General features: G+C 63.6%; 1 protein-coding gene across 1 annotated transcript in view; it reads right to left on the bottom strand.

Moving 5' to 3' along the window:
- Positions 1-1,159: 1,159 nt before the first annotated feature.
- The window catches only part of ZFPM1 (zinc finger protein, FOG family member 1), a 38,222-nt gene continuing 24,832 nt past the window's right edge, over positions 1,160-14,549 (bottom strand). Inside the window, exons 4-10 of the mRNA XM_077786392.1 lie at positions 11,464-11,597; positions 8,474-8,576; positions 6,916-7,125; positions 5,891-6,121; positions 4,162-4,257; positions 3,926-4,075; positions 1,160-3,321 (exon numbers count right to left, since the gene is read on the bottom strand). Of these exons, the coding sequence (XP_077642518.1) occupies positions 1,160-3,321; positions 3,926-4,075; positions 4,162-4,257; positions 5,891-6,121; positions 6,916-7,125; positions 8,474-8,576; positions 11,464-11,597 (3,086 nt within the window). The remainder of the gene's footprint in view (positions 3,322-3,925; positions 4,076-4,161; positions 4,258-5,890; positions 6,122-6,915; positions 7,126-8,473; positions 8,577-11,463; positions 11,598-14,549) is intronic.

The following is a 14,549-nucleotide window of genomic DNA, read 5'->3' as shown; positions in this document are numbered from 1 at the left end:
CCCTGTTCCTTGTGCAGGGCTGGCACAGAGGGACATGGGGGGGTGTTCTGGTCCCTGGGGTTCCCAGCCCCGTTGGCAGCCCTGGGCAGGGGCACTGTGCCCACCCCAGCCTTGCACAACCCCCGGTGCTGCTGCTGGCCTGGCCAGGTCCAGGGGCATCCCAAGGGCCTGGCAGCTCCAGGGATACCAGCTGGGAAACAGAGCTGGGGACACTGGGCTCCAGTGACCTGGCCCTTGGGGACTGTCCCTGAGTGTCCCCAGAAAGATCCTGAAGCTCCAGCCCTGCCAGAGAGGGGAACTGCCCGCCTGTGCTGGACTGGGAATACTGGGATGGGCTGTGGAGAGGTGACAAGCCATGCTCGGGGGGTCCTTAGGGCCATCCTCCCTTAAGTGTCACACTGTGGGGGACACCTGACCCGAGCCACACTCACCTGGGCATCACAGCAGAGTCTGGAGCTGCACCCCAGGGGCTGCTCCTGGGGCAGAGACCTGAGCCCCACCCGGCATTTAATTAGCTGGGTAATTAATGAGCCATCAGCACCAGCTGAGCCCCATCTGAGCACAGAGGTGTGTGGGGGACAGCGTGGGGATGTCATGCCCCGCCCCTGCTGTCACCCCGCCATGTCCCCATGGCCCGGCCCCTCGGGGTGCTGTTGGTGGCCGTGCCAGCCCCCGCAGTGTCCCCCACCCCACACAGGTGTTTAGCAGACATATTTATTTCTGTACACACTTATACACACAGTTCTCGGGGCAGCTCCATCCTGCCTCCCTGCAGGGTCCGCTCTGCGGTGGGGACACCCCCAGATTCCCTGGGGTGCCGGGGCCAAGCCCGTGCCCCCCACACCCCCACCCCAGCCCCGTAGTGTCTACGGGAAACAGCCCCCAGGGCAGGGTCATGCACAGTCCTCCTGCCTCAGTTTCCCCCTAGGGCACAGGTGGGGGGCAACCCCCACCTCCAGTGTCCTCACCCCCCCAACCTGGGTGAACTTTGGGGCTCCAGGTGCCACAGCTGCCCCGGTGGAGCCTCCCGTGTGTGTGTGGGGGGCTCCTCCGTCACCCCGACCCCTGCACAGGGCGGGTGCCAGGCACCGGTTCCATCCCCATCCCCTGCAGCCCCCCGAGCGGCGGTGGGGGGCTCTGGGCGGGGGGGGATTGGGGGTTACTTGACGTGCTCGGCGGCGTGGGAGGAGCAGTAATACTTCTTGTGGGCGATGAAGGTGGACAGGCTGCTGAACTTGATGTTGCAGAGGCGACAGTACCTGTGGTTGCCGTTGGGCACCGCGGCGGGCGCAGCCTTGCCCGGCGAGGTCTGCACCCCCCTGTCCGTGTAGGCGGGGGGCGTGGGGGGCTTGCGGGCGGCTTCCCGCAGCGCCTCGGGGGCTGCGGGCGAGCCGGGCGAGCCGGGGGGCCGGGGGCTGTCCCGGCCCTCCTTGGCGGTCAGGCTGTCCCGGCGGAGGCGGGGGCCGGGCGGGCGCGGAGGGGACGCCGCGGGCAGCGGGGGCTCGGGCGTCCTGCTGGCACCGGGGGCCGGCGCGTCCGGCAGCCCCGGCACCACCGGCGGCTTGGCCACGAAGAGCCCGTGGGCGTTTCGGAAGTGCTCCAGGAGGTCGCCCTTGATGGCCCCGTTGAGGGGACAGTAGGGACAGGCGGAGAGGGGACCCTTGGCCCCCGGCGGTGGCAGGGAACCCTTGGGGTGACGCTGCAGCGAGTCCGCCCCGGGGTAGGGCACGCCGGGGCTCCCCGCCGGGGTCGCCCTGAGCCGCACGCCGCTTTCGGGGTCCCCCTCGCCGGGGCTGCCGGGGCTGCGCCGGCCCTTGAGCGGGGTGGCCACGGCGCCCTTCATCTTCTGCAGGTGCTCCAGCGTGCGGGGCTGCAGCGGTGTGGCCGGGCACTGGTACTTCTTGTGCGCCAGGTACGCGTCCAGGCTGTTGAAGCTGATGCGGCACGCCGTGCACTCGTGGTAGTCGGCCAGGGGCAGCAGCGGTGCCGGTGGCGGTGCCGGTGGCGGCTCGCTCTGCCACCGCGGCTTCTTGCTCAGGTCGATGGGACCCTCGGCGTCGGGGCTGGCGCGGGGCTCGGGGACGGGCGGCTCGGCGGGCGGGGGCTCGGTGGGCGGCGGGGGCTCGGCGGGGCGGCGTGCGGCGCCGTGGATCTCGTAGAGCCTGCGGCGCTTGCGGGTGCGCAGCGGCTGCGGCACGAAGGGCGCCTTGGGGCCGGCGGGGCGGCGCAGCGGAGGGTCGTGCCGGGAGGCGCAGTAGAAGCGCTTGTGCACCACGTAGGTCTCGTGGCGGCTGAAGCGGATGTTGCACGCCTCGCACAGCGTCTTGCTGGGGTCCTCGTCCCCCTCGTCCCCCGCCGAGCTGACCGGGCTCTGGCTGTCCTCGCTGCACCGCCCCGAGCCCCCCTCCGCCTCGGGGGACCCCGCTTTGGTGCCCCCCTCTTCCGCCTTGCCCTCCGGCGCGGTGCCCGGCGGGGTGGCATCGCGGCCGGCGTCCCCGTCCCCCGCCGCCGGGCCCTGCCCGTTGCCCGCCGGAGGGGAGAGCAGCGTGCCCGGGGCGAGGGGACCCTTGGGTGCCCCGGGGGTGGCTTTGAGCTTGCGTGTCCCGGGGGGGCTGTCCTCGGCCAGGTGCCGGCTGGAGCAGTACAGGCGCTTGTGCACGTAGTAGTTGTTGATGTTGTTGAAGGTGATCTCACACTCGAAGCAGGTGGCCCCCTTGGGCACTGGCGTGCCCGCGTAGATGGCGGGCGGCACCGCGCCGCCGTGGCCCTGCTTCAGCCGGCTGTGCACCAGCTCCGACATCTTCGCCAGGATCTCCGAGGCCTGCGGCACCACCGTGGCCTCGTGGCCGAACACGTACTGCGGGAGGAAGACGGTGCCGCCGGCCGTGCCCGTGCCCGGCTCGCTGGGCACGGGGCTGGAGCCCGGCGTGGGGCTGGCGAGCTCCGACTTGACCTTGGCCGAGGACAGGCTGCGGGGGGACGAGGTCCGGGAGCCGGCCTCGGGGCTGCCGGCCCCCTCCCCGCTCCTCGGCGCCTCCGCCTCGCTGGCCGGGCTGCCGGCCGGCTCCTCCTTGACGCGCACGGGCTCGCCGGACGTGGAGGAGGAGGAGGATGCTGATGAAGGCCCTTCCCCGTTCTGTGGCTGGGCTGGGGGTGAGAGTTTGCCAGCCCTGGGGTCGGGGGGCGAGGCGGGCGGTGCCGGTGCCGGTGCGGTGTCGGGGCCGGGCAGCACCATGTGCTGCGGCAGGGCTGGCAGCGCCTCGGGCAGGAACGCGCTCAGGCTGCACTTCCGCAGGGACGCGTTGTTTGGCTGGCTCAGCCCTGCGGGGGGACAGAGGTGACAGCGTCACCGGCAGCCCCGGCACGGGGGCGATCAGCACCGGCATCACCGGGAACACCAGCACGGGGCTGATCAACACCGGCATCACCGGCACAGGGATGATCAGCACCGGCATCACCAGGAACACCGGCACGGGGGCGATCAGCACCGGCATCACCGGGAACACCGGCACGGGGCTGATCAGCACCGGCATCACCGGGAACACTGGACAGGGATGATCAGCACCGGCATCACCGGGAACACTGGACAGGGATGATCAGCACCGGCATCACCGGGAACATTGGCACAGAGATGACCAGCACCGACATCACTGGCACAGGGATGATCATCACCGGGAACACTGGCACAGGGATGCTGCCCTGTCCCCCCCGTTACTGACACCCCCAGGGCAGGATCCTCACCCCGTTCCCTGTCCCACACGTCCTGGCAGAGAGATCCTTGCCGTGTCCTCTTCCCAACACCCCTGGCACAGGGCCACTGACCCATCCCCACCTCCCTTGCCACCACCAGACCCAGCTGGGGACAATCCCTCGGTGACAATGCCATCCCGCGTGTGTCCCCCGCGGCCGCAGCGCCAGCACTCACCAGGAGCGAGGGGTTTGGCAGCGGGAAGGGCCGATCCAGGCGAGAACACCTCACCCTTGGAGCCCGGCTGGCAGATCATGTGGTTGGTGACCAGGTGGCTGTACAGGATGTCCCTCGTGGTGGAGATGAAGCCGCAGCTGTGGCAGACACCTGGGGGGGGACAGAGCAGCGGGCTGAGCAGGAAGGACAGCGCCCATCCCTGGGAGGGGACAGGGCTGTCCCCGGGCCACACTCACCGTTCAGGGTGTCCGTGTGCACCTTGAGGTGCCGCTCGCAGTTGGCCTTGGTGGTGAAGGCGGACAGGCAGATCAGGCAGACGAACGGCCGCTCTCCTGCCGGACAGACGGACACTCAGCGCTCAGGGGAGGGGGACAGGGACTGTGGGGACGCCCACAGCGCCAGCTCCCTCTGTCTCTACGGCTCTGAGATGGGGGAATGTTGAAGACTACTTTAGGAAAAACTTCTAGCTTATGCTTCTAAAGAAAGGCTTGGCAGTTTCTTGTTGTTTGGTTTTATGGTTGTGAAAAACTTCTAGCTTATGCTTCTAAAGAAAGGCTTGGCAGTTTCTTGTTGCTTGGTTTTACGGTTGTTTATTGCAAGTTACCTAAAAGATTGTTTTTTTTGGGCTGCTGTGGTTCAGGTACACACGCCTTTGACATCTTTTTTGTGTGCTGTTTTTTTCTTTTTTTTTGTTTCTGCTTTTGGTTGCTGTTATTTTTTTATATGGTATATTACGTGTTATATGTCTATAGTTTTTCTTTAATATTTATTATTTATATTAAATGGTGTTTTTTTAAATTTTAAATTAATTTGTGAATGTTAACATTACTAAAAACATGGAGGTAAGGAAGAAGAAAGAGGAAGGACAGGACTGGCTAAAATCTTTCTATTTTGAAACTTTTGACCCCCATGTATAAAACTAAAACCCTGCTGGATAAGCATTAAAACCCCCCTGTATAGCACTATTTTTTTTTTTTTTTAATTTTGTGACTATTTCTATTATAATATTTAAACTTTTGTGACTTTTCGTTCTTCTTGTAAGGTTGATAAATCATTCTATGGTTTAAACTCAAAATTATAGCTGCTTTCAGCTGCCTGCTAGGGTTTTAAACGCTTTGGACTTGGAACTTCCAAAAATGTCTGAGGGACATTTTGAGTTCCCGCAGGGGAAGACCCACAAGTGAGCCGTGCCAAAGCAGTGACCCAGCTGGGGAGAGGCTCATCCCAGTGCTCGGAGCGCTCCAGCCCTGCAGCCTCCCTGCCCCTGCAGCAGCTCAGCCGGGCTCAGCCTCCTCTGGCCGCTCACCACGCTGCCCCCCTGGGGGAATGCAGGGCTCCCCAGAGCTGCCAGGGGGTCAGAACCCCCCTGGACAGAGCCCCAGAGACACTGGCTGTGATCTCTGGCCATGGAAAAGAGTTAGCAATCTTACAGGATCAATTACCAGCTCTGAGGGTTTGATATCAGTAATAATTAAGTGTGGCATGGGTGCAAAAGTAAAATTTTAGGATTCTAGATGAGGGGTCCAAAGGGGACAAGATGGAGGAAATTGGGTGTGCCTTGTCCTTTTTCTCCTTCTTCATGCCCTCCATGTCTCACTGTGATGTTGGCATTTTTCTGTTGGTTCAGGCTGGGGACACACTGTCCAACGTAGGTGACAGATATTGGCACGTTCTTGTAAATCCAGCCCAGGGAGTTTCTGGTATTTAATGTTTGTCACATCCCACTGAGGGCAGAGCCCCACACGCTGCCCTGCAGGACAGAGCTGGGCAGGGCAGCAGAACATGTGAGAGATAAACAGAATAAACAACCTGGAAACCAGCACAGACCAATTCTGGCTTCTGCTTTGGCAGGGGGCTGACAGACAGAGACTTTCTACAATCTCAGAATCATCCACACCACAGATTCCGACACCTCCCCAAAGCCTCCAGACTAGGGCTGCCATGCCGTGCCGTGCCGTGCCATACCGCTGTGGCTCCGCATGTGGATCTCCAGGGAGCTGGCACTGGGACAGCTCTTCTTGCACTGTGGGAAGGGGCAGACCCTCTCGTTGGGATACGTCTCCTTGGGCTTCTCGTCCAGGGCCGGGGAGCCGGCGCCGGCGCTCTGCCGGCTGGCGCAGTAGTACATCAGGTGGGCCTGGAGGTTGCGCTCGCTGCGGTACCAGATCCCGCAGTCCTTGCAGGGGAACACGTCCTCTGTGGAGAGGCAGGCACGGGGACACCGCTGTGGGACAGCCTGCGGGGGCCTGGCAGGGCTGTGGTGCTGTGTGTCCCTCCCTGTGTGTCCCTCCCTGCGTGTCCCTCATCTATATGTCCTTCCCCACATGTCCCTCCCCACATGTCCCTCCCTGTGTGTCCCTCATCTATATGTCCTTCCATGCATGTCCCTCCCTGCGTGTCCCTCATCTATATGTCCTTCCATGCATGTCTCTTCCCTGCGTGTCCCTCCTGTGTCCCTCCATGCGTGTCTTTCCCCATGTGTCCCTCCCCACATGTCCCTCCCTGCATGTCCCTCATCTGTGTGTCCCTCCATACATGTTCCTCTCAGTGTGTTCCTCCCTCCATGTCCCTTCCTGTGTGTCCCTCCCCATGTGTCCCTCCCTGTGTGTCCCTCCATACATGTCTCTTCCCGTGTGTCCCTTTCTCTGTGTCCATTCCCATGTGTCCCTCCCTGCATGTCCCTCATCCGTGTGTCCCTCCCCATGTGTCCCTCCCTCCATGTCCCTTCCTGTGTGTCCCTTTCTGTGTCTCTTCCCACGTGTCCCTCCATGCATGTCCCTCATCTGTGTCCCTCCATACATGTTCCTCCCTGTGTGTCCATCCCTCCATGCATGTCCCTCATCCGTGTCCCTCCCTCCATGTCCCTTCCCGTGTGTCCCTCCATGCATGTCCCTCCCTGTGTCCCTCCCCGTGTCCTTCCCCGTGTCCCTCCCTGCATGTCCCTCCCTATGTGTCCCTCCGTGTGTCCCTCCCCGTGTCCCCAGACTCACTGTTGACCACGGCAGTGGCCAGGATGGCGGCCATGCCAGCCTGCTGTGGCAGCAGCTGGATGTCCGAGTGCAGTGCTGCCGGGTACGGGGACTCGCCGGGCTCTGCCTTCACCCCGGGCTTGGGGACAGCTGCTGGCTCTGCCACCACCAAGGCGCTCAGGGGCTCGTCCTCCCGCAGCGCGCGCGCCGTGCGGCACCACAGGCCTTCCTCTGGGAAGGGACGGCGGTGAGCAGGGACTGCTGGGTCCCGTCCTGCCCCTCTGGATCCTGTCCTGGGTCCTGTCCTGCCCCTCTGGATCCTGTCCTGGGTGCCGTCCTGCCCCTCTGGATCCTGTCCTGCCCCTCTGGATCCCGTCCTGCCCCTTCTGGATCCTGTCCTGCCCCTGCTAGATCCCGTATTGGGTCCCGTCCTGCCCCGCTGGGTCCTGTCCTATCCCCGCTATATCCCGTCCTGCCCCTGCTGGATCCTGTCCTACCCCGCTGGATCCCATCCTGGGTCCCGTCCTGCCCCTCTGGATCCCGTCCTGGGTCCTGTCCTGCTCCTCTGGATCCTGTCCTGCCCCTCTGGGTCCCATCCTGGGTCCCGTTCTGCCCCACTGGATCCCGTCCTGCCCCTCTGGGTCCCATCCTGGGTCCCGTTCTGCCCCACTGGATCCCGTCCTACCCCGCTGGATCCCGTCCTGGGTCCCGTCCTGCCCCTCTGGATCCCATCCTGGGTCCCGTCCTGCCCCTCTGGGTCCCATCCTGGGTCCCGTCCTGCCCCTCTGGATGCTGTCCTGGGTCCTGTCCTGCCCCTGCTGGATCCCATCCTGCCCCGCTGGGTCCCGTCCTGGGTCCCGTCCTGCCCCGCTGGGTTCCGCCGTGCCCGGCCCGGCCCCGCGGTCCCGGCCGCCGCCTCCTGCCGTGGCCTGGAGATGGCGCTGTGTGCCCGCGCTGGGCCCGTGCCCGTCTGTGCACTTATCCCAGTGCCCATCCCTGCGGGATCCCTGGGACATCCCGGGACATCCCTGTGCCCATCCCTGCGGGATCCCTGGGACATCCCGGGACATCCCTTTGCCCATCCCTGCAATATCACTGTGCCCATCCCTGCATCCATCCCTGTGCCCATTCCTGCATCCATCCCTGCGATATCCCAGTGCCCATCCCTGCTGGATCTCTGCACCCATCCTGGGACATTCCTGTGCCCATCCCTGCATCCATCCCTCCTTACACCCATCTCTGCACTCACCCCTCTGCCAATCCTTGAGCCCATCCCTGAACCTTTGTGCCCATCCTTACACCACCCTTACACCATCCCTGCTCCCATCCTTACACCACCCTTACACCATCCCTGCTCCCATCCCTGTGCCCACCCTTACACCACCCCTACACCACCCTTACACCATCCCTGCTCCCATCCCTGTGCCCATCCTTACACCACCCTTACACCATCCCTGCTCCCATCCCTGCCGGGCTCCTCCCCAGGGAAGCGGGGACAGGGACAAGCCCAGGGAGGGGCAGCAGTGGGACAGGGGACCCGGCTGGGGACCCTCCCCGCCCCGCTGCCCCCAGCACCAACCCTTGCTGTAGATGACGGCGTTGGCATCGGGCTCTGCGGGCACCAGGGGCACCAGGGACAGCCAGCAGCTCTCGTCCCCCAGCACCAGCGTCAGGGGGGGGGTCTGTGGGGCAGGGACAGGGGTCAGCACCGGGGTCACACTGAGGAGCTGCCAGGGGGATCACAGGCTCCCCAAAATGGGCTGGGGTCACACCGAGGGGCTGCCAGGGGGGTCAGTGCTCCCCAAAATGGGCTGGGGTCACACTGAGGAGCTGCCAGGGGGGTCAGTGCTCCCCAAAAGGGGCTGGGGTCACACCGAGGGGCTGCCAGGGGGGTCAGTGCTCCCCAAAATGGGCTGGGGTCACACCGAGGGGCTGCCAGGGGGGTCAGTGCTCCCCAAAAGGGGCTGGGGTCACACCGAAGGGCTGATAGAGGGGTCAGTGCTCCCCAAAACGGGCTGGGGTCACACCGAGGGGCTGCCGGGGGGTCCCAGCCCTCCCTGCTCAGCTCCTGCCCAGCTCAGCCTCCCGCATTCTAATGAATATTAATGAGCACGGGGGGGGGGGGAAATTAATCTCCCTGCTGCTGCGATGGCTGCTGCAGTAACGAAATGAAATCTAATTATCCAGCCCAAGGTTCCAGCCCTGCAGGGCAGCCTGGCAGGCACAGCCAGCCGGGGCCTCGGCACGGCCAGGAGCAGAGAGCGGGCAGCGGGAAAATGCCCTGGCACAGGGTGGGACATGGCACAGGGTGGGACACGGCACAGGGTGGGACACGGCACAGGGGTGGTACATGGCACAGGGGTGGGACACTGGCACAGGGGTGTGACACGGCTCAGGGATGGGACACGGCACAGGTGTGACACACTGGCACATGTGTGTGACACTGGCATCTATGTTTGACATACTAGCACATGTGTGTGACACTGGCACATCGGTGTCACACACTGGCACAGGTCTGACACACAGGTGTGACACTGGCACGTGGGTGTCACACACTGGCACAGGTCTGACACTCAGGTGTGACACACTGGCACATGTGTGTGACACTGGCACACAGGTGTGAGCCTGGTACACGTGTGTGACACTGGCACACAGGTGTGACACTGGCACACGGGCGTGACACACTGGCACACGTGTGACAGTGACACACAGTGTGACACACTGGCACACGGGTGTGACACACAGTGTGACAGTGACGCACAGCGTGACACACTGACACACGTGTGTGTCAGTGACACGCCGGCACAGCCGTGTGCCCCTCTCACGGTGGTGGCAGGACCCCCTCCCTGGGCACGGGGGGCTTTGGCACCCCCAGGGCCGGGCCCTGCTGCTGCCAGCCGGGCACAGGAGCATCCCTTGGGAATCCCGAGGAATGGGGGGGCTGCCTGTGCTGCAGGACCCTGCGGCACCCCAGGGTGCCCAGCCCGGCTCCCCACGACCCCAAGGTGCCCGCAGCACCCCGGGGTGCCCAGCCTGGCACGAAGCCTCCCTTGTTCTGCGGAACAAAGCGGCGGCTGTGCCTCGATGACCATCGGGAGCCACCAAAACCCGACCTGCCCCGCACCCACCGGGGGACACGGGCACCCCTGGGCTCGGGCACGCTCCCACGGGGGCTTCACCTCCCCTGGCACTCTCAGCTGCCTGCCAGAGCCTTTCCACCCCCTCCCCAGCAAGGATCTTTTTGGGGAACACTGTGGGATTGTGTAGGCATCTTCCTCCTCCTCCTCTTTTCCCTCCTGTTCCTTCTTTTCTCCTCCTCCTCCTCCTCTTTTCCCCCCTGTTCCTTCTTTTCTCTTCCTCCTCCTCCTTCTCTTTTCCCTCCTGTTCCTTCTTTTCTCCTCCTCCTCCTCCTCTTTTCCCTCCTGTTCCTTCTTTTCTCCTCCTCCTCCTCCTCTTTTCCCCCCTGTTCCTTCTTTTCTCCTCCTCCTCCTCCTTCTCTTTTCCCTCCTGTTCCTTCTCCTTCTCCCTCAGCACTTCATGGTGCTCCCCACCACGGAATATCAAACCCACCCAGCGCTCCAGCTCCCATCAAAACCCCAAATTGGGATCATCTCCCACGTGGAGATGAAGAGCAGAGCCGGGCAGGATTTGGGGGAGATCCCCTGCACCCCTCCCAGCACTGCCAACAGCAAAGAGGAAAGGACCTGAGGGTGACAGCCCCTATCAGGGATGGGGCTGCAATTCCTTCCTCCCTTCCCCGAGCAGAGATAGGGAGGGAGGAGAGTGGCAGAGGAGAGCAGGGCTGGGAATCATCAGCCAGGCTCGATAAGGGAGCTGCTGAAATGGGAGCAAAAATATTTAGACAATAAATGAAGTATCAGGAAAAAAAAAGCTGCGCGTATCTTGGGGAAATCAATCATCCTGTACCGGGTGTCTGGACACACGGCGCCAAGCGGGAGATAGGGGAGCCAAACTGGGCAGATAAGGGTTAATCAAGGATTTAATTCAGCAAAGATAAACGGGCCTGAGCTTAAAAAAAAAAAAAAAAAGAAAAAAAAATGAGCAAAGGAGAGAGGAGGAGGAGGAGGAGGAAGAGGTGGGGATGGAGCCAGGGCTTGAGGATCCTGGGCTGGAGCTGCCTGTGTGTGGCTCTGGGGGGGTGTGGAGGGAAGGACGTGGCTGGGATGGAGGATCCAGAGCCTAAAATCACCCCGAGTCTCACTGATGGACACCTCCCTCTGCTGCTCCCCCGTGATGCCACCAATGGCCACCGACAGCCAGCAGCCCCCGCTGTCCCCTCAGGGCTCCTCTCCTGCCCCTTCCCCATGGCTGATGTGCTTTCCAGGCACCACCAGAGTCCCCAGGGAGCAAATGTGGGCTGGGAAAGCCAGATCCCATCTCCTCCGGGAGGAGACAGGTGCCACCAAGCAGCCAGTGCAGAGGGGACAGCAACCTCCTGGCCTGTCCTGTCCTGTCCTGCCTGTGGGAACGCTCTGGGCTGGCAGGGAATCCTCCTGGGCACCGACACCAGGAGATTCCCTCTTCCCAAAGGATTTGTTTCCTCCTTACCGTGTGGCCGTGCCCCGGCGATGCCGGCTCGCTGTGGATGCTGCCTGGGAAGGGGCCCCAGGAGAAGCCCTCGGGGAGGCTCCGCCGGGTCCGGACCCTTCTCTGCCCATCCTGCACCTCCAGAGCCAGCTCATCTGCGGGGAGACACGCACAGCATCAGCGGGGTGTGCCCCCAAACCCCCCCGGCCGGCCGCACCCCAAATCCCGGGGGGCACCAACACCTGGCTGGAGCCGGGAGCTGCTGCTGGGGGACCCGAGGGGATCCAGACCCTTCCCGGGGGGACCCAGCCCCTTCCCGGGGGTCCCGAGGGGGATCCAGCCCCTTCCCGGGGGTCCTGAGAGGGATCCAGCCCTTTCCCGAGGGGATCCAGACCCTTCCCAGGGGGACCCAGCCCCTTCCCGGGGGTCCTGAGGGGATCCAGCCCCTTCTTGGGGGTCCCGAGGGGATCCAGCCCCTTCCCGGGGGTCCCGAGGGGGATCCAGCCCTGTCCCGAGGGGATCCAGACCCTTCTTGGGGGTCCTGAGAGGGATCCAGCCCCTTCTTGGGGGTCCTGAGAGGGATCCAGCCCCTTCCTGGGGGTCCCGAGGGGGATCCAGCCCCTTCCCGGAGGTCCTGAGAGGGATCCAGCCCCTTCCCGGGGGTCCTGAGGGGAACCCAGCCCCTTCCTGGGGGTCCTGAGAGGGATCCAGCCCTTTCCCGAGGGGATCCAGCCCCTTCCCGGGGGTCCTGAGGGGGGATCCAGCCCCTTCCCGGGGGTCCCGAGGGGGGATCCAGCCCCTTCCCGGGGGTCCCGAGGGGGATCCAGCCCCTTCCCGGGGGTCCCGGAGCGGAAGGAGCGCTTCCCATCCCCGCAGCAGCTTCAGGGCTTAATGGCTTCGATGATCTGATAAGGCTCTGCTTTAATGGGTTAGATAACACGTGAATACGCTATGAAGGCTGCTCGAAAAAATGTTTTAACTGTGCCTTTGTCTTTGGGAGCGCAGATAAGGTGGCAGGTAACCAATACCCAGATGGATGCGCTGCCTTGCCCCTCGCTGCCGCCCCCCAAAAAACCGAGCTGCTCCGCGGGGACAGCGAGCCCGAGCCGGGCTGGGTGTGGGGTGATCCCCAGCCCGGCTCTGCGGGCCAAGGAACCCCCTGGAACCCCCTGGAGCCCCCCGGGACCGCGGGCAGGGGGAGGCTGCGCTGGCTGAAGGCAGAATTGCCTCCGGAGCCGGGAGCGCGGGGAGGATGCAGCGATCCCATGGCTGCGGAGATGGAAATCTGATGTGTTTATTAGCAGGGCTGACATCTGGATCCTCCCGGCGCCGGGGTGAGCTGAGGTGAGCCACTGGGAGGTGCCACTGCCGTGGCCCAGGTGCCACTGGCACCCGCGGGTCCCCTGTGCCCACCCCAGCCCGCCGGGTGATGCTCGGGGCACATCCCCAAGGAGCTGTCGGTGCCACCTCGCCAGAACTCGCTGCCCACCGGGAGCTGCCCAGGCTCCCCGAGGGGTTTGGGGTCACCAGGCTGGTCCCTGCCACCCTCCAGCCCTGTGCCACAGCCCCCAGCAGTGCTGGTGACGGGCTCTGCCTCAGTTTCCCTGTCCTGCCCTCCCTACCGGAGTGCTCCCAAAGCCACCCCGGCTCCGTTTCCAGCTGGGATCTCATCCCTGCAAAGGGATTTTGGGAATGAGCACGGCACGGGCTGTGCCTGCCCTGCATCCCTGGCATCCTCCCACCCCACATCTCCCACATTCCTGGCAGCTCCTGCCCCGCATCCCCCTGCCCATGCCCTCACCAGCCCCACCTCAGCACGGGGAGGAGGAGGAGGGTGAGGAGCATTTGGGATTTATCCCCTGGCACAAACGGAGCCTGAGGAAGGGTCTGTGAAGCACGGGGGACAGCCGGGGAGCAGAGTGACCACCAGAGTGACCTCGGGGCTGAGCGGGGCAGTCGGACCCTCACATTATCCCACATTTCCAGCACCTCCCATCTGATTCCCAAAGTGCTGCTGGCCTGCTGGACTTTCCCCCACTCCACCAGCCTCAGCATCACCCCCAAAGCCCCAGCAGAGCCCCAGCAGTGCTGGCTGCCCTCTGCTCTGCCACGCCGACCATCCCGGCTGGTTTTGGGGAGCGGAGCCCAACGGCCACGTCCCCCTGCGGGTGCCCCCCCGGCGGAGCCCCCCCTGCCCGTCTCACTGGTAATCAGCAGCGTTTGGGTCAGGAGACCATGTCTCTGAGATAAGAGCACTCGCCTGACACTTCCCATGTCAGAGCACTTCATCTTGTGTGTATCAATCCCCAGCAGAGAAAACACGCAGGCGCTGATAAAGAGAAAACCGTTCCAGACAGGGGGACAAAAATAGTGCTGCCAGAGTTCCTGCCAGTGCCCCGTGGCCTCCAACCACCCAAAAGTGGGGTGCTGGAGCCCCACAGACAGGGCTGAACCCCTGCTCTGTGGTGCTGAGAGCTCCTCCAGCGGGATGAGCATCCCTGGCTGGCCAGAGCCCCTGTGCCTCAGCCACGCTAACGCAGCGAGGGAAAAACAGGAGGGAAAAGGAGATTTTTTTCCCAGCTAAACACACAGCACTGCTGAGTGGGAGCAGGGAAAAAAACGATGGGGAGGCCTGGGAGATGCTGCGTGCTCCACACTGGGAACAAAGCCCAGAGGCAGCAAGCTGTGTGCCCCCGTGGGGAGCGATCCCAGCACGGATCCAGGCACATCCCAGCTTGGGACCAGCTGCTGGCAGCCCCTGGGGTGTCCTGGAGCAAAGTCCCTGAGCTGCAGCTCCCTGTGGGATCCCCTGGCAGGTGAACACCCCCCAGGTATCTTACCTGGCCATCGGTCCCTCGTTATCAGGGAGCAGGGCTTATCTCCCAGCTCGTTAACCAAATTGGGCAGGGACCGGCCTGTTTGCTCTGGGGCACGGAGAAAAGCAGCAGGGAGGGAGGAAAGGAAGGAGGAAGGGAAGGAGGAAGGGAGGAAGGAAGGAAAAGCCCCCCCAAGAGGCAGCTGCACCTGCCTGGTGTGACACAGGAACACGGGGCTGCTCCCAGCTTATCTTCCCACCCAGAGATTCCAAGGGAATTGGCTGAGCTGTG

The sequence above is a fragment of the Lonchura striata genome, chromosome 13 (assembly GCF_046129695.1).
Source record: "Lonchura striata isolate bLonStr1 chromosome 13, bLonStr1.mat, whole genome shotgun sequence".
Classification (NCBI taxonomy): Eukaryota; Metazoa; Chordata; class Aves; order Passeriformes; family Estrildidae; genus Lonchura; species Lonchura striata.
Note: the sequence above shows the minus strand (reverse complement) of the source record. Positions and strands in the feature narration are given on the sequence as shown.